Raw genomic sequence first — 26,460 nt, 5'->3', positions numbered from 1 at the left:
CAGGAATGCAGTCAAACATGCTATGCCACTCTTTGCTCTCTATCTTTCAATCTAGAAGTAGAATAATGATGTTTGGGTGGTTCTAAAGATGGGTTAATTATCACTGATGACTAGTAGTGCAATTTCTTCCTCCCAGTGCCACATGGTTGAGGTTTTGGTTCTGGTCCAAAGGAAAAACCCTCACAGAACAGTGCAACATGGTTGAGGGCACTGCTGCCAAGTAAGTTTATGGTCTGCACATCACCTGAACGATAATCAATTTATATACATTGGTTGGGTGGGGAAAATTGTCTGTGGAACTGCTGTAAGATTCTTTTGCCAATATCAGCTATGTACTGCTTTCAGTGTAACACAATGCTCCAGATGTCTTCTCAAAGGTGGGATAATATAATTGTTAAATAATGATGTTGAACAGCTTGCTAACATGTCCTGATATGGTAGGGTTTTCTAACTGAGGTGAGCCTAAAATAGTGTATATTTATAAATCAGGTGTGCAGCCATAGCAGTATTAAGGTTTGGATGAATAACAGAGCATGTGGGATAGTCAAATGCAGAGGAATCTTGAAAGAGTATTTCAAAGAAACAGAGAAAGAGAGAAAGGCATAAACAGACCTAGGGTGAAGTCAGGGGTTCATGAGTTTATAATCATCTTAAAATACTATGCCTTTAGGAAGCTAATAAGCTGGCTACAGAGTGTCCGCGTCTCCATGAGATTTTGACTGCACAGTTGTTACTGAGCAGGCATTTAGTAGTTGCATACACAAGTATGCAACTACTAAATGACTGCACAGTATATGAAGTTACTGGACAGTAGCATCTCTGAATGGCCGTTACGTGATGCCAACTGCACAGCAGCTTGTTACTACTGTGCAGTAGCATCGCATCACACTTCATACCACGCAACACTAGTTCACAGTAGTAACAAGCTACTGTGCAGTTAGTGTCCCACGTAGATGTGGCCAGTGCGCCCTCACCCCCTCCCTCCACCTTTCACACAGTTAAAATGCCCAAAACTCAGCTGCCCCTTTGAAAACGAAGTTTCTTCCAAACAGTTTATATTCACTTTTAAAAGTCTATTGTATTAGATTATTATTCTTGTGTTTATTCTTAGCGTCCTGAAAAACATGAATGAGGAAAATCCAAACTACATGGAACTTTCTTCAAAATAGGGGACCCTATTCTCCACTCCTCTGGCCTTGTACATTGTCATGACAAAATGGGTTTAAATATGCCATTGTTCTGATATAATAATGTTTTATACCTAGTTGGCATGAGAATCAAGCAATTAATTTCTTTTCCCCTATTATTATACCAGTGAACATAAAAACTTGCTGTTTGACCTTTACACTAATGAGGCTAAATAAAAACACAGATGGTTTCTACTAACTGATGGAAAGTAATAATGTGCTTTTCAGAATGAGAGGCCTGGGCAAGGATTATTTCAGCTGAGTAAGAAACTGCAACTTAAAAATATCTCTTCCCTGTCTGAATTCTTGTCTACACTAAGAAATTGACTCATTTTAGAAAACAGTTACCAGCAACAGGTACCCTGAAAAGTAATGCTTGAGATAGTTCAGGTGCTAACAGACTGAGCAGAATTGTTATTTCACACAATTAAAAAAACAGTTCTCGAGATATGACGTTTAGTAAAGGGGATCCATTGCAGACAAATATCTTCAAGAATAGGTAATTTCCTAGTTCAAAGGGGCCTGGAGAAATAAAATGAAATAGCTTCTTTCAATCCTTTCAAATTACACAGGTTATGATCAACAAGTAGGCAACTGTCAATCCCCCTGGATCATGGTGTATGCATGAGAGGTCACCAGGACCTTTGATGTTCATGCCTAGACAGGAATATGGAGGAATGGCAGCTGCTCAGACCTTCCATCTCCCTTTTAGACCACTGAGATAAGATCCAAAGGCCAGACCAAATCTGGCTGTAGTTATATGTGCTGTAGTAATGGCTGTAGTTATATGTGCATTATATCTTGATGGTTGTAGTTATACATGCATCTGAGAATTGAACCTGGCTCTACTGCATGGCAGAACAAGGATTCTACCACTGAACCACACCAACAGGTACAGGCTATAGTTGGACATGTGGAAAAAAAAAAATACACATAAGTTGTCCCACATGACCTTTTCTGGCCAACCTGATTTAAGCTCAAAATATTATAGCAAAGAACACCTTCAGGGATTTAAAACTAGAATATAAAGGTTGAGGACAAGTATCCACTGCACCCAGTTTAGGTTTAGAAAGCCTAAACTGGCAACCTGAACTGGAAGTGGCATGTATATGCGTTCACCATTGCTGGGAGCAGCGTGGATAGCCAGAAGAAAGTAACTTACGAGGGGAGGGTATGACAGATCCACACAGGGGTCTAGCAGGACCAAGGGGAAGGTTGGAAGGTCTGGGGGGTGGGCTGTTGGGATAAAAATATCCCAATCAGAGTTAGGAACAGCATAACCCCAGGGCTGGAACAAGTGGCTGGGCTGTGAACATGAGCAGGTGTATGCTAGGCCAAGTTAACTCTTTGTATTTGGGTTAATCCTTTATCATTCCAAAGTTAATTCACTTCCTGAAATGAACTTAGATTAGGTGTACCTTTTCTGGGTACTTAAAGCCCTGTGTGTGCCATCCGGACTGAACATTTAGGTCAACCTAACCTTGGTTAGGTTGATCTAAACATAACATTTGTACATACCCAAACTGTACTATTTCATCCATTTCAATTAAAATTTTAAGAGTGAAATTTGATGCATTTGCAAATTAGGAAGAGGTGTATAGCTTCACAGAGCCCCATCTTCTAATAAATATAAATAGAGAATTTAAAAATAATATTAATAGAGTAGACAAAAAGTACAGGTATTTAAAAACTCTTCAAATATGTCAATGTGTCTCAAATCTCTTACATTTAAATAAACAATTTATATTCTATTATCTCAAATATTTGATTATAAAAGGTGTAAAAGAAGACAGGCATTCCATTTTCAGAGGCCATAGTCTGACATTTCAAAAGAAAAATCACTTATTAGATTATACATAGGGGTCTACCTAACTCAAGGAGGTGGCTGGTTGATTTCATGGGGAGACCAAAGGGCTGGCTACCACATTCATGAGCTGAGTCATTACTAGTCACGCACGCACGCAGAGCTATCTTTCTATCTCACTAATACCCAGGGCATCTTTTCATATGCCCTAGGGTTGGAGATGGGGGGCACTTTAATTCGAGCAGTTTTTGGGAGCCACTCTAATTAAAGGGCTCTCTGTGTCATGTGTATTCAGCATGCTGAACATCAAAATAGCTGTGGGGGCACTTTAACTAAAGCTTTGGTTAAAGCGCTCCTACAGCCATTTTGAAGTGCAGGGACACTGAATAAATGAGATGCTGAGGCTACTGGAGCATGTAAATTTCACTCTAATTAGCATGCTCCAGCAGACTTGAGTAATTGAGTTTACTCCTATGTTTTGTAATCACATAATACCTTTACTTCAATAGATATAGAACAAACTGTGCACAAACAATTTAGAATGCCAAATATTCCACCGCAGAAGAGTCAAAAAAGACAGAAAGGTCTAGTAGTAATAAATTATTAATCAATTCCTGTCAGGATTGTTCTATAAAATTTCCTTACTAGTATTTTATCCAGTGCAAATTTACAGTGTCTCAATGGATGGGGAAGATTTTCCTGATGTTCAGCCTGATTTTTCTTTTCTTAACTTCATCCATTTAGGGTATGGACAGGCATTCTTCTGTAGTGCTAAAAAGTATCTCATGTAGTGCTATGAGGGCATATAGGTATTTCAGCTCCCTGGCTGCTAAAGTCGCTTCAAAAACAAGTTCAAGCTCTCTATCCAGGTGGCTGGGGTCCCCTCCACCTCCCCCTCCCGCCCCCCAGGGCAGCCTGTGACTGGCAGCTTTCCCTTGCCTGGGAAAGGGGGCATGCTGGCCACTTCTAGAAATCATCAACTGCCAAAGACAGCCCTTCTCCACCTGCTCTTCTTACCTCTGCCAACCCTGGTTATACTGTTGTCACTGCATCTTGCCAGCCCACTAGCAGCAGTGATGGAAATTCCCTTTCCTTAATCCTAATCCTTCCTCCTATATTCCTCCCCTGCCTTGTTCCACCTAACAGCTGATCAGTAGATGCAAGCAGCTGCACAGGTGCCACAGCCAAGAGAACAGCAGCTCTGCTGACTGCAGCAGCAGTGACAGAGTTACTGCTGCCCGGCTTTGCTGATCAACAGCAGCTCTACCACAGTCAGCTACAGCCACCTCTTTGCAGGGCTTTTAAAGTGGCAACATTGTTAATAGGGTTCCAGTTGCTTGCTTCTGGGCAGGCAGTCAGGGAGCCAGCCTCTCTCCTTCCTCTACCCACTTGGAGTCAGCGATTAGGGGCCGGGGGTGACTGTGAAATGTGGGTCCTAGAGACCCCTGTAGTGCTACATATAGGTGTTATACATAGCACTACAGAACCAAGAAACTCCTGTTTGAAAAGCACCGTTTCATAGTGCTTTTGCCATCTTCGTAGCACCACAAACAGCAAAAGTGACAGACTTTTTGTAACATTAAAAAGGTGCAATTAGCACAAATGCATGCCCATTGCTTTAGTCACAGTTTCTCATCTCCAAAACATCCTAAACAATTATAAATAGTTACATTTCCATTTATGGGAATTATAGAGGCATATTTCCTTAAAGCTCTCCTTATAAATCATCCCCTCCACTTCTATCATTTTTATTTTTATTTCCTAAATCCCCTATGTATTTTTAACATATTTTGCTATTGCAGTTCCTATAACTGAATTCAGAATTCCAGAAGCAATCCGTGCAAAGGAGGCACTTCAATGTTTTTTTTTACATAATGTGAGGCCTTTGCATGCAAAACTCAGCATCATATCCATTTTTTATCTCAACGAAACCATAGCTTAAACTCATGTCCAATTTGCTGTTCATTATCATTTCTAGGTCTCTTGAGTGGTCAGTGTTTCCCCAAATTACCCTCTCTTGTTTAAATCTCATCGTGTTGGGCTATTCTATATGTTTCTTAGGAAAGATTCGTAGGGGGAGATTTCTTAGGAGGATTTATTGTCACTTTTCCTGACCCTCACCTTGCAAGAGTATGTCACTGTGTGTTATAACCCAAGATGGGTCAAATTCCAGCAGCATTAAAAGGAGAGGTGGAGAGCTCACAAAAGCAATTAGACCAGGCATCCCCTTCCTTGGCTCCCTCAACCCCACACTAGAGTCCTGAAGTTTCCTTTGTAATAGAGCTGGCAACTGTCCTTTTTCCTCTACACCAACTCAGATAACAGACCTGAGCTATCTTTAAAGGAATCAGTCCATGTTGCTGTGTATTTTATTCTGCCCCCATCACCCCTAAACTGCTAACGGAGCACTTAGAATACTAGTACCCATTCCCCCTTTGTTTCTGATGAGCTTCTTTCTGCCTCCCTTTCCCAACACTAGCCATCCCACTATCACCATGATCCAGAGCCTACAAGATATTGTTTGGAATATAGCTTTTCCTATAACTAGGAAAACAGGAATGGGAACCCTTAAATCCTACTTTTTCTAAAATGATTACCCAATATGGGTCTAACTATCCATAAGAATCACAATTCACAAATGAATAATATTCCTTTGCCTTGTACCATATGTTCATATTCCTGTCCCATTTCATAGTCTCGATTACTCCAAGGCTTCAAGAAGGAGACTATCAAAAAAGAGCAATTCCACATGAAGTCTGGAATAATTTATGCTGCTACAGCAATATACTGGCATTGATCTTTTTTTCAGAAATGTAAGTCAAATCAATGGAAAAGGAGTGAAGATAAAACATGCTCCCTGAAACTGTTTTTCAGTTGAGGAATTTTTAGATGCAATAAGATGTGCCTTATGCTAAGAACATCTTTCTCAACCTAAACACACCTCACTTTTGAAATACGAGAGGCATAAGATCTGGAGTTAGGATTCCCCTTCCCCCTCCCCAAGGGCTTTGGATGCAAGGGGAAAAGGGAAGAGGAGCAGTGATGTGGTAGAAACTCACAGATCCTCAGTTACTAAGATATACATTTAATTCACCTTATGCAGATAAGCACACCTGGTAAAATTTCACACAAGGAATATAGTTCTTTTTATTTATTATTATTTATAGAAAAAAAGGGGGGGGGGGCAATGTGTGACCACTTACAGAAGAATTCCTCACAGATGTCAATCAATGGATCTGTTGCTATAAGAGTCCTCTAAGTATACTTTCTCCTATAAAAGACAATATCTAGGATTTAAGAAACATTGAACTACACTCGTTTTGTGTTATCTGCTAGATTTGCTTCAGAGAAATAAAGCTGTCTAGAAGCCGATGAGATAAAATTCTACTCAGCGTACAAATAGTTGTATTAAGTTTTGTGATACTACTGGAAGGAGAAAGCAAGCAGAATTTGGGCCTCAGTGATTTTTGCTGCCGTTCCTAAAATAATATTGCTACACCTACACCATTTAATTCTAAAACAATAGTAGCATAATTGACTAAATTATATAAATAACTACTACTCTTCAGACCAAGCTACATTAAAATATGAGTCATTGCTCCATTCATAGGAGGCTATAGAATTCCATCAAATCCTAAAGTTACTGCAGTGCAGTGCTGCTGCAGTCAAAAATTAAAATAAAAAAGTACCTTTCTTCTTGTAATGAGCTTAGTAATAATTTAACTCAAAGTATGACTAGAAACATTTCATTTTAATAAATTAAACAGACAATTTGACATAGAAAGCATAATTGTATAACAACTGCATACTTCAAAAGAGGGCATGTTTACATGACATGTTGACTGCATATTAGCTCGATACTACTGCGCAGTAGGGTCACATGGCAAAAAACATACCGAGATGCTACTGCACAGTAGTATTAGGCTACTGTGGAGTAGCATCACTTAAAAGGCATTTGCTGGCAGTACTGCGTAGTAACTCTGGTTACTGTGCATTTATTTAATACTTGCTTAAACAAGTACTAAATAAATGCACAGTAACTACTGGGCAGTAGTATCTCATGGAGATGTGTCCAGGGAGAACTATCTTGCTCTTCAGTAGGGGAGATGGCTGGTGAAATGAAAACGTAGTGATAGAATTTTCTGAGATAATTATTTTTATTAGAATACATTATTGCTGAAAATTTTGAAGGAGAAAAAACTGCACTGTGTAACAATCAAATGTAAACTAGGTAATTCATTATAAAGTATTTTGAATGATTTCATATAATAGAATCCTATTGACAGTGCTGCTTTTTAAAACCTTACAAAAACCTTCAACTTGGTATATGGATAAACATGGATAAAATTGTACTGAAATTTGACATCAATGAAAAAAGCTGGTTTGTTATTCAAAACAAACTGCATTAAAAAATTATCTTGATATTTTCTTTTAAATTAAAATATATTTCCCACTGAAATATTATCACAATTGCCCATTATTAGCAAAGTCAGCTGTAAATTCAACTCTTTCTGTTAAAATGTACAAGGCTTGGTACTCACCAGGTGTGAAATTATATCGAGCAGAAAATCCCATTGATTCCAGCTCACCATCAGCAAAAAATTTAATCCATAGAAATCTGCCACTGGATTTTATCATAGGTGGATTTTGCTGTCCACAGAAACGTCCAATAATTGGGGAAAAACCAAAAGGTCCATCTCTTACTTCAATATGATCAAACTTGCACTCCCAAGAAGGCTCTATGGAGTATTTTTCATCAAAATTTAGCTCAATACATTGTCTAGGAGCAGCTAGAATGGAAACAAAAATGTGTTTAATTACTACTTTATGATTTATTCTACTTTCAAACTTTAGATAAACAAGCATATATTCCATTTTCCTTGTACATCATAACATTTTCCTAGACAAATACTACTGTTATATATTTCAAATTATATCTTCTGTATCCTAACTCAATTTCACCTCATTAACTGACATGTCTCTTCTACTCCAAGTAAAAGGCATTTGTGAAACTCTTTCTTAAGCAAGTTAAGTCATCTATGTTGTAAAGCAAAAATGTGGTTTAGCAGTGGTTGATTCAGATACAAAACTTCTGAAGGAATCCAATTAATAGGGGAAACCATTTCTTTTCAAATATTTTGAGGGATTTTAATGAGAATGTAATATTTCCTGGTGCTTATAAAGATAAGAAATTATCTGTTCAGGAGTAGAGTACTGCACTGAGGACAAATTCTGTCCCCAGACACACTGAAGTCAATGACAGGCCTATGCATAAATCCTATTTCAGCATAAATTATTTACCATCTCATTTGAAACCTAAGATAAAGTACAGTGAAATGTCACTTAAGAAATCAGCCAAGGAGGACGCAAAAGTTTGTTACCTTAGCTAAAGATCAGACACTATTCTACTGGAAATGTGAATGATGCTTTAAATTAATCACTTAATTAAATGTTTGGCTATAAAAAAGATCTTTAGTTAATCCATATATAGATTATAAAGTCAGTGAGTATCATTGTGATTATCAAGCTTGGTTTCTTGCATAACAGGCTGAAGAATTCTGCTCAGTGGCTGCATCTATGTGAGACAATTACTACGCAGTAGCTTGTTACTACTGTACAATAGGATCGCCAGGCACGAACCATGATGCAGCACTACTACAGAGGGGTAGTAAGCATCACTAGGCAACCATGCCAGGATGCTACTATGGAGTAATGCTGGTTACTGTGTAGTCAGCATCTCATGTAGATGTGGCCACTAAATCCTACCTGAAGTCTGATAACTTGTGGTTGAACTACAGCATCTAATTTTGATCAAAGATTGCAAGTGAGGGAATATCCACCTAGCAGAGCTGTCTAACAGTTAAATGCCTTCACTGGTAAAAAACAGGTCTTTAATTTTCAAATACTGGATCATGCTATACTTTTACTGTAGAGATCTTTCTGAGATCACCTGTCTTCTAGCATGATCCCTCTCAACGGGTCATGTTCTGCATACCAGACAAATAGGTAAAACTGTGATGGATCAAGGTAAATTTTGTCTGAATGAAAGTGTTTACCATTTATGCTTGAAAAAGGCAGAATGCTATTTATGTTAAAATTATTTACAGCTAAATTCTACATATAAGCCTGAATCCTTTTCCACTTCTTAGGTATCTAACCCAATTTAGATGAGTAAGTGGATTCTATTCCACCATGTTCAAGTCCTTGGAACTCCATAAATAGATCTACTTTGTAATACACCATCAATTTCCCCTTAGAAATGAATCACAAAGACATAGAGACTCAGGTAGGCATGATTCTGTTCCACTGTATTCAAGTGGCTGAAGGCACCCCCTTTTTGCATTAAGATTTCTTCAGGCACTTTATTGAAGGGGAATAGAATCACACTTTGGAGCATCTTTACATGTGCTACATGTTGGAAGGAGGGGGCGCTTTAATTATAGTGGCTCCAAGAGCTACGTTAATTAAAGCTCCCACAGCGTCACATGTATTCAGTATCGCACACATTGGAATAGTGGTGGGGGCACTTTAACTAAAACTCATTAGATGAGCTGTAGTTTAAGTGCCCCTACTGCCATTTTGAAATGCGTGGACGCTGAAAGCACGTGACATGGAGGCTGCTGGAGCTAATTAGCACAGTCCAGCAGATTCAATTGATTGAGTTTGCTCTGATGCATGCTAATTAGCACATGTTGAAGCAGACATCTGGCAAGTGTATAGGTGCCCTTAGTGCCTAAATCCACTTATATGCCTAATAAGGTGGAACAGGCTTTGACCATTATTGCATAATATTAGTAGATTAATTTAATGCAGACAGCTATACAGAGGGTCAGAACATTCTTTATAACTCTTTATCTTTGTTAGCTTTTCATCCATGCACAGGGTGCAACAAAATGTCAAAACCCAAATGCTGTTCAATTTTCTATATAACCCATCGAGAGAGAGAGAGGGAGTGGACCTGGGTTACGTAATTTCTGAGACATTTTAGAAGGCAAGCTTTGGGAGAAGACTCATTACTCACCTAAGAAAACAGGTTAATTAAAACATGCTACATTTTCACAGTATGGAACTTATGGATATTAAAAGTAATATCCAATAGGAATCACTTCTGATTAGCGACTCAAAACATATAAATTTACAGTTCTTAAAAATGAAAATAATTTGTCAATATGAGAATTACCAATTTAGAAAAAGGGAAGTTATTAAAGGAGATCATTTTAATGCTACCATTATAAAGGCTGAAGACAAGAGAAATCTGATAAGTAATAGTGATACATTGAATAAGTCGAAGATATTGTTGGCTAATGTTTTTGATTGACTTTCCATATTTACCAGAAATACAGTTATAAAGCAAAACTTTTGAATATTAAAAGAGTTGACGGTGATTTACACTCTGAGATTTGGACTGTATTTAGTACACTAACACTGTACTTAATGCTAGGTCTTTCAAGGCTGACTCGCTAGTCACATACAAGCTAAAATATCAAGCCTTTGTGTTTTTTAAGACAATATGCCCGTAAATCACACTAAAAATGGTTAACCATGACTTGAACATCTTCTATCCCTATGACTGATATACAGATTTGTTAAGCTGCTGGCAACTTTAGTCAAAAATAGCAACATAAACTGTTAGTTTATATACAGCCATATGCCTTCACCTTCACTCCTCTTCAGCAACATGAATGGCTGGCCACTGACATCAATGGAAACAGAGAAAAACATCTGGCTCTGTACCTTGCCCTTTTACTTTTAGGTCCATAAAAGTAGTTTTATATGTTTATTTTAATTACATTCTCTGTCTTCTTAAAACCTATCCCTTTTCCTCAGCAATTCATTTTTTGAGAAATGTTACCAGTAATGATGTGTAGTCAAATAAATGCTTAACCAAACTTTCCGTGATTTCAAGGTTTTATTTAATGTGTTTGTGATAAATGGAGAAAGGCCAATTTCTGACTTACACTTACACTAGTGTATCCCACATGCTTGGTGGAGAACCTGGAATACTGGAAGTACTTCTGGTCCACTTCCAGGTCTGCCACTGAGAGCAATCAGCAATCAGCCATGGGGGAACCTAAGTGCCCCCCCACACCCAGGAGGCACCATTTGCTGAGCTAGAGAGGCATGTGCTGGGGGAAGCGCACGCTTCCTGGTGGACCTGGAAGTGGACTAAAAGTGCTTCTGGTCCACTTCTGGGTCTGCTGCTGAGTGCACTGGTGAGCCCTCCACGCTCTTGCACACTCCATCCACCCCAGCATCACAGCATTCATGAGCTGCCTGGTACCTCAAGGTATGTAGAAAAAACATTTAAAGCTATGTCTATGTCAGAATCTAAGAATCTTCCGAATCTCTCCAAATCAATTTGGAGGGGTCTGATTTGATTCAGAGAGATTAAAGGGTCTCCTGATTCAATTTGGAATCAGAGATTCAGCCACTGAATTGGGCCGAATCTCTGCTGAATCGAATCAGCCCTCCTGAGGAGTCTTAACGTCAATTACATTGCCAGAAGTGCGTAAAAGGAGTCCTGCTATGACTGAGAATCAGCCTTGCCACTTTAACTCTCACTAAATTCAATGGACTTCAGTGTAAACCCTCTGCTTGAATAGGAACTGGAAACTTTACAACATGCTGCACATGGTGTAGCAAAACCCCCAGTTTTCCTTTTTTTTTTTTTAATTTTAAAATGTATTCTCTCCCCTTCCCCAACCATTTCTGACTTTTTCTCTACCTCTCAGCTCACTTATACTTATCTATAGGGAATAAAGATATAGGATAAGCTTCAGCATTTTATTTTGGTCGCAAGTTGTATTTGTTTTGTTTTTTCTTCTACTTTATACTGTATAATTATTATGTTTATATTGATTTTTACTGTTCTCTATTACTGTTTTACTGATACTATATGAGTTAGGCCTACATATGTAAGTTAGCATAAGTCATGTCAAGTTTCCATTTTGTTTGTCAAGTCTCCATCCTGTCCCCATGCCCTGTTGTATAAGTATGTTGTAACCTATGACTCATACCTACCCCTCCTATGTAACTTGGTTCCTGAATGAATGGGAATGAATGAGGGTACTTGAGAGACAATGGCAGTAGGTCTAAATATAGCTCCCTCCGAATGACCGAACCATCAAAACCAATACCTGGACCAATGACCCAACCACTGGAACCACCCTCAGCATTCAAGAATCAAAAGATGAGGTAAGGCAACCCATCATTGTGTCAGCCTGTGTGTGTGTGTGTGTGTGTGTGTGTGTGTGTGTGTGTGTGTGTGTGTGTGTGTGTGTGTGTGTGTGTGTGTGTGTGTGTACCAATAACTTCATGGGGTTGTGTAGTGTGCTGTCTGTTTAATAAACTTGTTATTTTGAAACCCCGAGTTGGATTTTTGTCTTTCTGACTGTCTCCTCCTTGCCACCACTTATCTGCTCCCCTCCCCCCCCACCCCAAACTCCCAGGTTTCTGCTTCAGTTTCCAGCCCCCAGCTCCCAGGTTTCTGCCTCAGTTTCTTTCCTGGCTGTCTCCTCCTTGCAACTGGACTTTTTCCCTTGCACCAGTAACCTCGAGTAATCCTGGGACCACTTGACCTTAAGTAACCCCAAGCCTCAGTTCCTCAGCCCAGCTTCTTTCTAGTCTACTGGTTCTAATCCGGAACTTGCCTGTGTGTATGTGTAGGTGGGTGGTATGTGTGTGAACTGGTGAATATACATATATATCATCATGTGCGTGATATGCGAATTAGTGATCCGTGTATGTGTACGGAGTGTGTGGGTATTGATAACTGATTGTCTAATTTGGGGTGTGTGTAGTGTATATGTGCTTGAACTGATGATAGGTATGCATGTGCCTAGGCTGGTTTAGATGTGTATGTGCCTGAGCTGGTAGTGTGTGTGTGTGTGTGTGTGTATGCACCTAATTGATTTGTGTGTTTGTATATGTGCAATTGTGTCACACCCTCCTGTCTAACAGTACAATATTGAGATCCTGAGAGTTGGCCTGACCCCACAGGGCAACAATGGTACCATAAATCATACTGGTTTATGGTTTGAATATTGTTGCAGTTACTTTCCTTTGCTTTTATTGGTTTTTCAAGGACCGTCTTTTTGCATAGCCCGGCACAAGTCTGAGTAGAATTAGGAAAAGTCATCCTGCACAAGATAGGGAACACTTTATGTTCAGCTATAAGCTCTGTGGTTGCCCCTAGTTCTTGTAGACCTCATGCAACATTGGGAAGAGAGTCCTGTTTTCTTTCCCGAGCTCTTCTGTACCCACACAAAGGCTAAGGGCACTTAACAATGTTCCAGATTATCTCATGCTAATTTCCTTTTGTGGATAGTGTGTGAAAGCTTTCAGTTTTAAGTTGGTAAAAGACTCTCAAAGAAATAATTTTTTTCTCATCTTCTAGAAGATGACCATGGTAGATGAAAACCAAGGCACAGTTCAAATATTCACTTTTGTTAAATACTGAAATGCCAGAGTATGATTCCTAAATACTTCTTTTTTCTTAGCAAACAGGTATCATTAAGGATTCCTGGTGCAATGAACTCCAGCGTATATCATACCACAGTTTATTGGTCCTAGGTGCTGTGTCTTCATGTAAGCCCCAGTCCACAGCATGTTGAGCTGGGCTGGAATAGCCCTGACTGGCTGCTCCAACCCAGCACAACATGCTGCAGGGGGACTGGCTGGGGCATGAGGGTGCTCTAGTGTGGGGCTAGCTGGCAGGCAGCCCTGTATTGAAGCATCCTTGCATCCAAGCCAGCCCAGTCAGCATCTATATGTGCATTGCTGTGCACTAAATAGCACCACTGTAGTATAGTACTTGTATTTACAAGTACTCACCTGCAGCAGAGTTACTTGGCTTACTGTGGCCTAATAGGGCCACTCGTGCAGACACTGAGACTTTCCTGAGGAGCTAATTAGGCAGCTCTGCAGTAAACATCTATTGTAGATGTGCCCAATGAGTACAAGTATACTTCCAGTGAAACATACTGAAATGCAATGAAAGCAGACCAAGAACAACAACTGAAATGTTCCTCACAATAATAAAAAAGAACAACTGTGGTGGTTGGTTGGTTGTTTTTTGAATACATATTATGGTTTTCTCTATAATGGAATGGAATAATAGAAAGAAAATAGGAAAAAACTATTATTAATGCATAACTGGGAGAGGTGGGATTCAGTACTAGAACCCTCATTCCCCTGCAAGGTTAAGCAAAATTCATGGGACTTTTGACTACAATTCAGGCAGAAGACCACAAGAAAAAGTTGTTGCCATCTCACGAACTGCTTTTACTTCCAATCTTAAAAATCTTCTATATTTAGCTTCTAATTATCTTTCTTCAAAGACTGTTAATACCATGGAAAGACTGCTTAATGCCTGCATGTCTTGTCATCTTTTTCATCTAATTATCTTACACAAGTGCTGTCTTGAGATTTTACATTTGCTGTAAAAGGCATTTGGTTCTAACTTTTAGTAGAGGAACAGTTGCAGCAAAAACACACAATTAAGGTTTTAATTCTGAGCTGCCTGTGAGTCTGTGTAACTGACAGCTAAAGCTAAGCAAAAAATCTGTTTCAATTTACCAGGTTGCCTGAAAATGAGACATTGAGCTAAACATCTATCTACCCCTCATAAATATGAGCTGCAGAAGTAATGGCTTTGAATAATCCTTGATATTTCCAGTCTTTGTGAATAGGCAAAGCATAGTCTTCTTTTGAAAAAAGTTCCATTTATTTGTTTTGGAGAATATCTTATGAACACAAGAATCAGCCTGATACACATTATATTAAATGACTTTGACTGCTGCTCCAACTGGCATTTTTAATATGAAATATGACTGTGCTACAATATATATAGAACATGTAGTAAGAAAATAAGTATTTGGAAAAGCTTGGATGGCTTTGAAGAGAACTACTATTAATTTTATATTGCTGATTATATATTAAACAAGTCCAGGGAATATAAATAACCAAAATATATAAACTGGAAAAATTAATTCACACCTCTATTGATGCTAATAAAAAAAATTCAAGGCACTCTATACTCTGTACTTTTGTTTATAAGTGTGCATTAATTAGAAATTAAGTCCTTAATTGATCAAAATATCCAAGCGACAAGATTACACATTTCTGGCTCAAAAGCTGAAATCTATTACATAATGTTTGGTTGCATCATTCCCAAAGTATATTTAGCTCAAATAAGAGACTCGGTACTTAAAAGTGCTCTGCTTGCAAAATTCCCCTTGAAGTCAGTGTGCCAAATTCACTGCTGGCAAAAGTTAATGCAGCTGCCCGAGTTGCTCCTCCTATGCCAAAAGTAAATTTGGTCCAATGGGAGTTGTGCATGTGTAATGCATGCATAGGACCAGGCATCATAAGGAATTTAGTATGCACACTGAACCTGATGCTACATTCTTTGTCTCTTAAAGGCCTATATTATAATTGTTAAGGATGTAGGGGGTTCTTTTGATCACAGAATCAGAGGATTGGAAAGAACATCTTATCCAATCATCATCTAAATCATTCAGTCTGACCTCCTATATAACACAGTCTAGAGAACTTTAGGGTGTTTTTACATGTGCTCCAGGGATGGGAGTGGCTAGGAGAGCTGCTGTAATTAAAGCGCCTGCAGTATCTCATGCATCAGTGTCTCCATTAGGGCTGTGCGAAACTTTGGTCCCCGATTCAATTTGGTGGAGATTTGGCCCAATTCGGTGGCTGAATCTCCGAATCCAAATTGAATCAGGAGACCCTTTAATCTCTTTGAATTGAATGTGAACCCTCCAAATTAATTCAGAGAGATTCGGAAAGATTCGGCAATTCAGACATAGACACAGCTTTAAATGTTTTTTCTACATACCTCAAGGTACTAAGTGGCTCGTGAATGCTGCGATGGTGGGGCAGATGGAGCATCCCACAGGAGTGGGGGAGGGGGGTCTCCAGGATGCTTGGCAGCAGACGCAGAAGTGGACCCACTTCCAGTCCACTTATGGGTCCAGCAAGGAGCACACTGGGAGCCCCCCATACCCCCCAGGCTCAGTGACTGGTGCCTCCTGGGTCTGGGGGGGGGTCACCCATTGTCCCCCTGCAGCTGATCGCCAAGCTGGAGGAGTACAGGGAGGTGGGGGGGATGCACTCGGTGGTGAACCCAGAAGTGGGCCAGAAGTATTTCTGGTCCACTTCCAGGTTCACTGCTGAGCACACGGGGGGTACCCCCCACGTTTCTGTGGGATGCTCCATCCACCCAAGCATCACAGTGTTCACAAGCCATACCTGGTACCTCAAAACATGTAGAAAAACCATTTAAAGCTGTGTCTATGACCGAATGGCCTATTCTCCAAATCAGCATCAAATCTTCAGATTCAGCTGAATTGAATCAGAGATGGTGATCCAAATCAACTAATTGAATCACTGTCCCCAATTTGGGCCGAATCCAAATCCGAATCGAATATGGGCCGTTTCACACACCCCGGTCTCCATGCCTCAAAATGGTGGTGGGAGTGCTTTAACTAAAGCCTATTCAGTGAGCTTCATTTGAAGCACCCCCACTGCCATTGTAATACATGAGATGCGGAGGCTGCTGGAGTGCACAAATTAATGTCCTCCAGCAGATTAATTGAGTCTGCTCCAACACGCTGTAATTACAGCACATCAGAGCAGCCTCTGGCATATCTACAGACACCCCAAGTAATTCTTACATTGATCCTATAACTTTTGATTGGTACAGAGGACATTTTTCAGAAAGACAGACTATTTTCATATTGTATTAAGATTTGTAGTTGTGGAGAAACCACTGCATCCCTAGTTGGTTCAATGGTTAATTATTCACATTATAGGGGGAAAAACACACCTCATTTCTGTTCTGAATATTTCTGGGTAGGACTTTCAGCAGTTGGATGTTTTCATGCCTTTGACTAGTATTTTAAAAGAGACCTTTGCTAAAATTTGTCTTCCCTTTTTGCTTATTGATGAGCATTGGAATTATTATAAGAATGCTCTCATAATAACTAAAAATGCTAATAACTGAATAATTTGAAAATGCTAAAAGATTTGCATACATTTAAGATGACCTATTGCATTTAGAACTGTTTTCTTGCCATTTCAGCACAAGAAGCCAAACGTTGAAGTCCTAATTTAGTCCCGTTAAAGTCAGTGAAAGTTTTGCCTGAGAGAGGCCATTTTTTTTTTTCTATTATTACATTTGGTAAGTTTTAAAGAAAGAAGAAAGCAGGCAGGTAAGCAAGCAAGAAACCTGGAAAATTTGGTTATCCAAATCGACAGCAGGACTACCTATGATTTGGAAATCTTTAATAACTACAGACAGTAACACAGAATTCTCAGGCTAAATCAGACCTGTGGTCTGCTCCTATATTCAGTGTCACTCAGTGCGAGAAGCTTCAGAGACAAGTACTAGGACCCTCATAATAGATAATAACTGGAACATAGGAATTAGCTAAAAAATCCCATCTAAAGGTTAATGGGTGCTGACTCCCAGAAGTGCAGGCACCTATATGCTTTAGAAATGATCCTATGTTAGCTTAAAATATTCTTATGCATATCAATATCTAATTCCTTTTTCTGAAACCCTTTAACTTCAATGTCTTGTGAGACTGTTTCACAGAATAATATAATATCTCTTAAAAAAAAGCATTTCTTTTATTAATTTTAAATCAATTATCCTTCAGTTTAATTGACTGCTACTCTTAGGTCTTGTTAAAAAGATAACACCAAATATACTTTCTCAGCACCTCCCTTAGAGGTACATTTATCATGTTTCCTTTTATCTCCTCTCTAAATGGTGCCATTCTTTTCAGGATCTCATATTCTGAAACTTTACCACCTAATCCTTTTGACTTGGACCCAATTATTCTTGCCTTTTCGTTCATTTGTTTGTTTGTTTTGAGAGGGGCAGAGAGATACCAGATCTCAACACAATGTTCAAGGGAAAATCTCCCACCATGTTACAGAAGCCATCACAAGGTTTCATTACGGTTTTCCATCTCATTATTTTATCTGTCAAAAAACAAACAAAATCACAGGAAAGTAGTTGCACAATGACCACAGAACTTCAGTGTGCTGCAGACAGTGACACCAGAGTTATTCTGCTTTTGTTTGCTTTGATCAATTTTGCCAGCATCCACAGCTCATTGTCAACATGCTAACAACACATACAAGCTTCTCAAATTATTCCAAACACTTTGCATTTGTCAACAAAGAATTTCACCTCCATCTTGCAACCCATTTGCCTATCTTTTTTACATCTTTCTCAGATTCCCCTCTGACTTCTCTAGGGTTGGTTATTCTAAATTTTCTGTGAACCTCGCATTTTGCTACCTTGTTGCTGTAAACCTCTCCATCCCAGATAATTAATACATATATTCAAACTCTAGCTGTACAACGAATCCTTTATGATCCTCATGTTAAAAGAAGAATTGCCAGTGAACCAGATTAAAGAGATCTTTCAAACTTCCCACTGTAATCTTGAGAGAGGTCTTTATGCCTCAATTATCTGTGAAATACACATGATTCTTCCCAACCTCATGGAGGTGCTCATAAACTCAGTTCTGTATGCAAGAAATTCAGATACTAGTGAGAAAAGCACAGAAGTAGAAAGAAATATGATAACCTTCTGCATACTGAAAATTAACCATTTAATTCTCCTTATTATTATTATTTAATCGGTTTTTAAACAAAATTTTTCTTTACAGAAGCCATATTTGTTTGTTTCTGTTTCTGTTTCATTTTAGTATTTTATAATACTCTCTATAGTTATAGTTTTAATTGGTTTATCTGGTACTGAAGTAAAGCTCAGTGGTCTGTAATTTCTTAACCCCTATGTTTAAAAAACAATAGATAAAAGATGTACTACTCTTCAGTCTTGTGGCAGGTCTTATGAAAAAGCATACATCTATTAACAAGTCAAAGCCAGATTTTCAAAGATAGTTATGTGCCTAAACATTGAAAAGATACCTGATGGGATTTTAAGTATGATTTAATGAGGTAGAACGACTAAATGCAAAAGTATTTAAGCACCTATTTCCCAGTGAAATCAAGGAGAGCCCCAGTACTTTTGAAAATCCAACTACACGTTTATTTTCAACTTTTGTCACTGCGTGCATTTACACATGCACTTTACTACAGAGTTGACTAATTAGCTCTGAAGTAAAGTATTACATGTGTGCCAGTACTAGGGTGCAGTAAGTTAATTAACTCCACTGAAGAATAGTACTGTTAGGGACAGTTTGGTGGAGTTTGGTGAAGTAAATTACTCTGCCATAGCATAGTACTGTCTCTAACAGTACTATCCTATGGCAGAGTAATTTACTCCACCAAAACACACACATAGACCTGACAGGGGCTGGCCGGGGCATGAGGATGCTAAAGTACAGGAGTTACCTGCCACCTAACACCACACTTTAGTACCCTCATGCCACAGCCAGCCCCTTCACTGTCCAATACGGCCACCCGGAGCTTGGGGCTGACCCCTGCCAGCCCAGGGCTTCTCCACCACAGTTCAAAGTGCTGCAGTCCTGGGAACGCATGCAGACACTGAGCCCAGAAGCAATTTTTGTCTGATACAAACTTTGCTAGAGTTTATCACATCACATTAATTGCATGTGTAGATAGACCCACTGAATACTTTCAATAATTTAGATCAGTTTTACCTCATTCTTAGTTAATATCCCTATCTACCTAGATATTCCTAGGATGATGATCAGAGTAGTACAGGTCAAGTACAAACCACCAGCAAATGCCTTGTGACAGAAGGGGTATGATGTAACCATTTACGTGCTGATCACTGGGACACCAGAAACATGGGACCGGAACAATTAGAGCAATATAAGAGACTAACTCCTTTAGATTAGGTTTGTTTCATAGCATTTCTTTATGTTAAACAATATGATTAAAGAGCATATTCATTTTTTCCCTCTTTTCTCCCCGCTTCTTTTTTTGTCTTGAGCATAGCTTCCCGTGACTCAATTATTGGTATGTTTAAGTAGCCTCAGTGATGAATTAAAACACTGAAATTTCAACTTTTTCATTTTAAGGTCTTTTACTTCCTCATTTTTCAAAATCTCATCTCTGAAATTTATCTCAACAGTACCCATTTTAGGTAATATCAATTTCCCCAGTACCCTTAAATTAATTGTATTACTTATGCAACAGGCAAGGATTTCTTAGGGTGGTATCTTTTAATGGACTGACTATGTAGTTGGGATGAAGTTAAACAAGCTTTTGAATGTAAGACATTCTTCCTCAGGGCTCTGATTATAGGAAACTAGGCATAACAAGTGAAGCACAGCCTTATTTAGTGGTTCATCTGTAGTTACTTCCCAACTCCTGTGTCTTCCTTAGGATTAAGGCTATACCTATACGTCTACGTTCCTCTGATGGCAAAACCTCTGGAAGTAGACGGCAGCTTGGACCATGAAGCCATCAGAATGCACACACTCCCATGAGGTCTGTTTGGCAGCTGTGCTCCACTGGCATATAGTACACACTGGGAAAACACCAGCTACAGAAGATGAAGTAACTCTGTAGCAAAAGGAAAGATTCTGTTGTCACAGAAGGCAAGGGTTGATGCACTTAAAAGGGCTTCCGGTAAAACTTTGTAGTGTAGTCTAGGACTAAGTTGAAAGAAGACTCTCCTCTCATGCACCATACAACTACCTTTCTGTACCATGAAAAAGCTAGGTTTGTAAGTTTTGACTCCCATTTTACCAAACTTTCAAAAATTTGGAAGTATCATTAAAGAGATAAAGGAGGAAGCGAGAGGAATATATCAGACTATATATATATATGTGTAAAATAAAAATACATTATTAAACCCCCCCTCAAATAATAGGATTCTTTTTTAGTTACCTTCTATAATGTAGATGCACTCTCTGTCAGGAGGATATTTGTTGGGGTAATTGGGAGAAGTGAAGATGCCTCCTTCTGCATATTTTGTCCAAGTTCCACACTGCACTGTTTTCTGCCCTTCTAAAGTGGCCTGCTTTTCTATGAAAAGATCATATCAAGCATTAGAAAATTATACACAAACTATTTCTTCTGTCATAATTATACTTAGAACTGCTTTAGAAAACTCCTATGAAGTGCCTAACCCTGTATTCATTGTAGCCTGCAGAAGTTTTGCCATTGACTTTAATAAAAACAGAGATGGGCTTGTTCCTTGCTTCTTTATTCTGAATAACTTTATTTCTTCCTCCGAATAGCTTCCCATTGCAGGGTCAGGTACTAGGTCACCTAGTCCCACCTGCCAGTATTTAACATAAATATTTTAGAGTTGTTATCAATTCACTTCCAAACAAATACAAATATCTATCTATCTATCTATCTATCATGTATATACACAGACAAACACACATACATATATGCACACATACATATATATATGCACACACATTCACATCTATCATAGATGTGAATGTGAGTGCATATATGTATGTGTGTTTGCGTGTGTATACACACACACACAAGCAGATACATGTATATATACATAGCATATATCTGTATACACATACAAGCACATGCATACATTTGTGTGTGTGTGTATATGTATATAAAATGTGCCCTGCATTATATTCTGAAATATATCAATATAAAATTTAAAAATAGCCCCAAAATGACATACCTGTTCCTTTTTTTGTCGCCCCAGACAAATGTAGGATGATTAGACTTGCTACAACTGAAAGAGAAAAATGTATTAGGTACATCTGTATGTTAGTGCCTGCAATCAAAGAAACTGTAAAAAACTCAAGAGAGAGAATATAATTTTAAAAGAATCAAAGTACAAAAGTGGTTTGTTTCGTGGCTACTTTACAATATTATTTTACAAAAGTCTAGTTGTGTTTTATGAGTGTAAGAAATGTACCTAGATATGTTGAACAGAATAGAGACAAAATACCTCTGGATTTAGAGAACTACAGGTATTCCTTGCCTCCTTGTTCTTTTTTCTTTTAGAAGTTAAAATAAATCACTTGACTGCTAATATTTATTTATGTGCCATGGTTGTCTGGATCAATGACAGACAGGTGACTGTTACTGATGAAGTGAGAAAGACTGCTAACTGCTAGTGGCACAAGTCTCATTACACGTCTCCTCTTCTGTGAACAGTAATACTTTTGGAAAAAATAAGCTTTGGCTCTGCAGAAGATGAAGAAAAGGCTCTTCATATCCACCAATGCAACTGCAAACTGCAAAGTGACGGGCAAAGGAAGCATCCCATATGTTAAAACAAACTAACTGTTCTGGGGTATTTGAATCTTCCAGAATCAAGTGCCTTTTTGCTATAAGGAATCTGGAGCTTTTTCTGCAGCTGAAAATTATTTGAATCTGAACCAAGCAAACAAACTCTCTGCAATCAAGGTAGCTGATCTTTGCCTGGTGGGAGCAAACCACTATTCCATTACTTGACTCCAAGATAGTGATGCTTCCTGAGATTCTGGGAGTTATAGGTTGTGCCCATAAAGTATATACAGGAACCAATAGACTGGAGTAGGCAAGGAAGGATACTGAGGCTATTATCAGTGATAGTGTCACTCTTTAGGAGACAAAAGTGATAGATTCTTTAAAAGGTGACTGTTAGATCCTAGATCAAATAAAATCATCTCTTGAAGTTGTCATTCTGTCTGCTTGACCCTATCTTGGATCAGTTTGAGAGGAGCCTAGGTTTACAAGTCAGCAATGAAACCATTCTAACAGGACTTCATTTTTTGTTTTTTTTTCCACTATAGCCTGGGATTACTGCAAATACTTCGCTGACTGCAGGGACTGATGTTCTCCTGTTAATAGATAAATAGCATGTATCCACCCTGATTATTTTAGCAACTGTCATTTGTGCTGTTGATCATGAGGAAAACTTGATTACTTCATAGTTTCATAGTTTCATAGTTTCAGGGTCGGAAGGGACCTAATAGATCTTCTAGCCCGACCCCCCGCCAGGGCGGGAGAACAACCCAAAAACACAAACAAAACAGCAGTATAAACATAGTATAAACAGTTTAAACAGCAGTATAAACATAGTGGAGTTGTCGCTGAATTACTTGCATCTTTTCTCTGCCCCAAGAAGATTCCAAAGGATACTAATAGCAATGGGCCATCTACCTAAAGGATCCTTTCATATAGGGTCTTCCACATCTTCTTATTCTATGTGGAAATGAAATCAATAGGAGGATTGATAAGGAAGCCCTGCATCTCACACTGCCCTGAGGACATCCAGATCTTTATTTTTATGTCTTCTGACCTATCCACTACCTCTGAATGCCTCACAGAGCTTCTGAGTGAGGTTTTTCCTCAGATTTGGATTTGCCCAATTGTTTATACCTCAGTTCTCCTCAAGGATGGATAAGATTCCACCTGCCAGTCATAATGGGCACATCTGGAACAGCAAGACACAGCTGCTCATTTACTAAGCTGTGTTTCATACATTTTCACCTATGTTCTTCATTAACTGCCAACTAATTTCCAAATGGTATAAGATGTTATGTTGTACACTATGAAGCTAGCTGTAGAAACTTCCTTATAAACTCCTAGCCATTGCAATCTGATGCATTCACATAAGTAACTCAATGGATAAAAAGGGCAACATCTCTTAATAATTAATTAAAACCTAGAACATTATCCTTTGAAGCAACTTGTGTCTGAAGACTTCAATGGAATTTTTAATATTAATACCCCCATTTTACAGGTGGAAGACATGAGTCACAGAGAAGGAGTGAATTCTTCCAGGTCATAATAATAGCCCGGTATAGGAGGAAAGACAAGGGATCAATTGAGTCCCAGCTTCCAGCTGTTATCACTAGAAGCAATACTTCCAATTCCATCAATAAAGTTGTTCTGAAGTAGTGAAATGTGCTTACAAATTGACATGTCAGTACTGATTATCAACAGAGTAAAAAACAACAACAGGCTAAGCCACTTCACACTTAATTCTCATAAACTATATCCAAGACCTTTGGCTCAATCAGTTAAATACTTCTGCACCTGCCCAACAGAAATGGTGATTTGTATTAGTGGCATTAAAATCAGAATTACAAAAAGGCTTGTTTTGCCATAAAAAAAATCATCATTTTCTTCAGCACTTAAAGATTTAGGACCCAACCCCTGAAGACTTAGAGTGTAAGGCTTAGTAATATATTTCACGCAAGCAGCTGAAGGTTACCCAGTGGAGAGAGTTCTCACGATTAATATATTTATCTCCTAATGGGTCCTGTTCACTGGGTTACAAACTGAATAGTAGTCATGTTAAGCCAAATATAAAATCTACCTTTCTCCTCCCACAGCTTTCCTTCTCCCTAGCCCAGAAACAGTGCAATGTGTCCCTTACCGAAAAGGCCTCCAAAAACAAACAAACAAACAAACAAAACCCCAAAAGCCAAAAGGACAGCCTGCAGTCTTCATTCAGGCAAAACTGCTATTCAGATACTCAGGAACTGTTATAAAGCATGGGCAGCAATGCTGGCAATAACACAGGTTGAGGGGGAGAGGGGAAGGACTGAAATCATCATTCCACCTATTTTCTGTGGGTCTGTCCTATCATGTACACAAATACATGCTGCTCCCCTTCTCTTTTCATCCTAATTGCACTTATTGCTAGCATTATTCTTATGATGCATTTGTACACATTTCCATTACAAAGCCACATATAAAGAGCTTTATCAGCAGGCCATAAAACTTGCTCCTAACACAAATGGTCATACAAGGTCTACCACAATTAAGAGTTGGGGGGGAAGGGGCGGGGGACAGCCTCTCTAAAAAGGCTGCCATTTCACAGGGCCAGAAGTCGATCAAAATAGACAAAACTACTGCAAGAGGCTGCTCCAGAGTATAGCTTCAGTTTAACCCAGCAAGGTCCTCACCCCCACTCAATCTATTTGTGGTTGCAGGGCTGGGAATAACATTTTCCAGGCCATTAGTCATGCAGTAGAATAAGCCCTTTTTCATATTATCACGTAGTCCAAATATTACCTAGTCCAAATTTATCATCTAGTCCAAACCGTATCATCTATTATCACCTTTGGCTCCTATCTTTGCCTGCTTCTTCCCTGGAATAGGGACTATTCCAAGGCAGGATTGGTGACTACCACTCCTAAAGGCTCCAACACTAGTCTTGTTTGGACAGCTCCAGGTTTTGGAGGCATACTGATGTGAATCGGCAGGCGCACCATCCAGCTCCTACAGGCACTACTTTGGATGGCAGAGGCCACTGCGTCCAAAGAAATTCACCCCTAAGAACAAATCATCGACTAGGCTTTGGCTTCCTTCCCACCGATTTCTGCAACTGAACAGCTCCTATTTCCCAGCACCCTGCACGGATCAGTCCCTGGGGCTATAGAACCCGCAGTGAGGAGGCTGATAAGGGGGGAGGGAGTCACCTCGGAGCTGCTCCAGCCCCGTCGTGTCTCACTGTCATGATCACCGTGGGTTTCAGTGTCATGATCAACGTGGGTCCCAGCCACAGCCTGGAGCGATGTCACTGGCAGCAATGGAGTTATGTCACCGGGGAGCACCATTCAGCTCCAAGGCTGGGGACCCCTGGGTTGCAAGCCAAGTGCCGGCAGAGCTGGATCAAGAGTCAATAGAGATCCATAGGGCTCTTTCCAGTCCTGCAGCTCACCGTTGCAAAAAAAAAAAGGCAGGACAGTTTCGTCTCCTGCCCTTGATCTGGCAAGCTGGCACCTCACCCTTGCATATGCACGAAGGCTCAAGCTTCACGGCCCCAAGAACCAACAACTGCAAAGAAAAAGCAGCTGCCTGAGCCCTTGTGAAGTCCAGGATCCGTCCACTCCCATCCTGCCTTCCCTCTCCTGCCACCAGCACTACATTGGGAGGAAGAGAAAGTTTCCCCCCCCCCCCCTGTGCCCGCCTGTCCCAGCCTCCTGCTTGCACTGGCACCACTGGGCTTGGAGAAAGGGAGAAAAAGAGTTGCCCAGAAGAGCAGAGCAGCCCCGGGGGGCGGGGAAGAAGATACTTACTGTGAAACAAACTGCGCCCATGGACCATGTCTGTTCCTTACACAAGGGGCTTCGATCTCCACTAATTCCATTTAGATACGGGAGGACTTCCAGTGGTGGGCAGAGGATGGAGTAGAAGAAAAGAAAAGGGGGAAAAAAAAAAGGAAACCCCACTTTAGACCACACACACACACACACACACACACACACGCGCGCGCACACACAAGTGGATCAGCTCTGCCTCTCTCGCCGCCTTCAAATAATCCCCAGCACCATCGCAGTCACATCACGCCGGGGCTCTCAGCAGCACCCCCGTAATCTTTGGATCACAGCGGCGGCGGCGACCCTGGAGCTCGGCGGGGAGGCTGCATGGCTGGCGGAGACGGACGGACGGACTGACAGACGGAAATCGCGGAGCAAGCCCCCGGCAAACAGCACATCCAGGTGCAGGGAAAGGGAAGGCAGCAGCAGCAGCAGCAGCAGCGGGGGGGGGGGTCTCACCAACCCCCCAAACACCCGG

The 26,460-nt window shown here is 39.8% G+C and overlaps 1 protein-coding gene across 2 annotated transcripts in view; it reads right to left on the bottom strand.

Annotated features, from left to right (window-relative positions):
- The window catches only part of NETO1 (neuropilin and tolloid like 1), a 101,031-nt gene extending 75,000 nt beyond the window's left edge, over positions 1 to 26,031 (bottom strand). The window contains exons 1-4 of one of the 2 annotated variants that reach the window (XM_025215640.1): positions 25,962 to 26,031; positions 21,620 to 21,673; positions 20,848 to 20,985; positions 7,533 to 7,781 (exon numbers count right to left, since the gene is read on the bottom strand). In XM_025215640.1, the coding sequence (XP_025071425.1) occupies positions 7,533 to 7,781; positions 20,848 to 20,985; positions 21,620 to 21,673; positions 25,962 to 25,989 (469 nt within the window). In that variant the 5' untranslated portion in view covers positions 25,990 to 26,031. Of the gene's footprint in view, positions 1 to 7,532; positions 7,782 to 20,847; positions 20,986 to 21,619; positions 21,674 to 21,892; positions 22,037 to 25,961 lie in introns of those variants that run through there. The other variant, XR_003096249.1, reaches the window with a different exon arrangement.
- Positions 26,032 to 26,460: the final 429 nt, after the last annotated feature.

This window comes from Alligator sinensis, unplaced genomic scaffold, assembly GCF_000455745.1.
Source record: "Alligator sinensis unplaced genomic scaffold, ASM45574v1 scaffold1036_1, whole genome shotgun sequence".
Classification (NCBI taxonomy): domain Eukaryota; kingdom Metazoa; phylum Chordata; order Crocodylia; family Alligatoridae; genus Alligator; species Alligator sinensis.
This window is presented reverse-complemented; position numbering and strand designations above follow the sequence as displayed.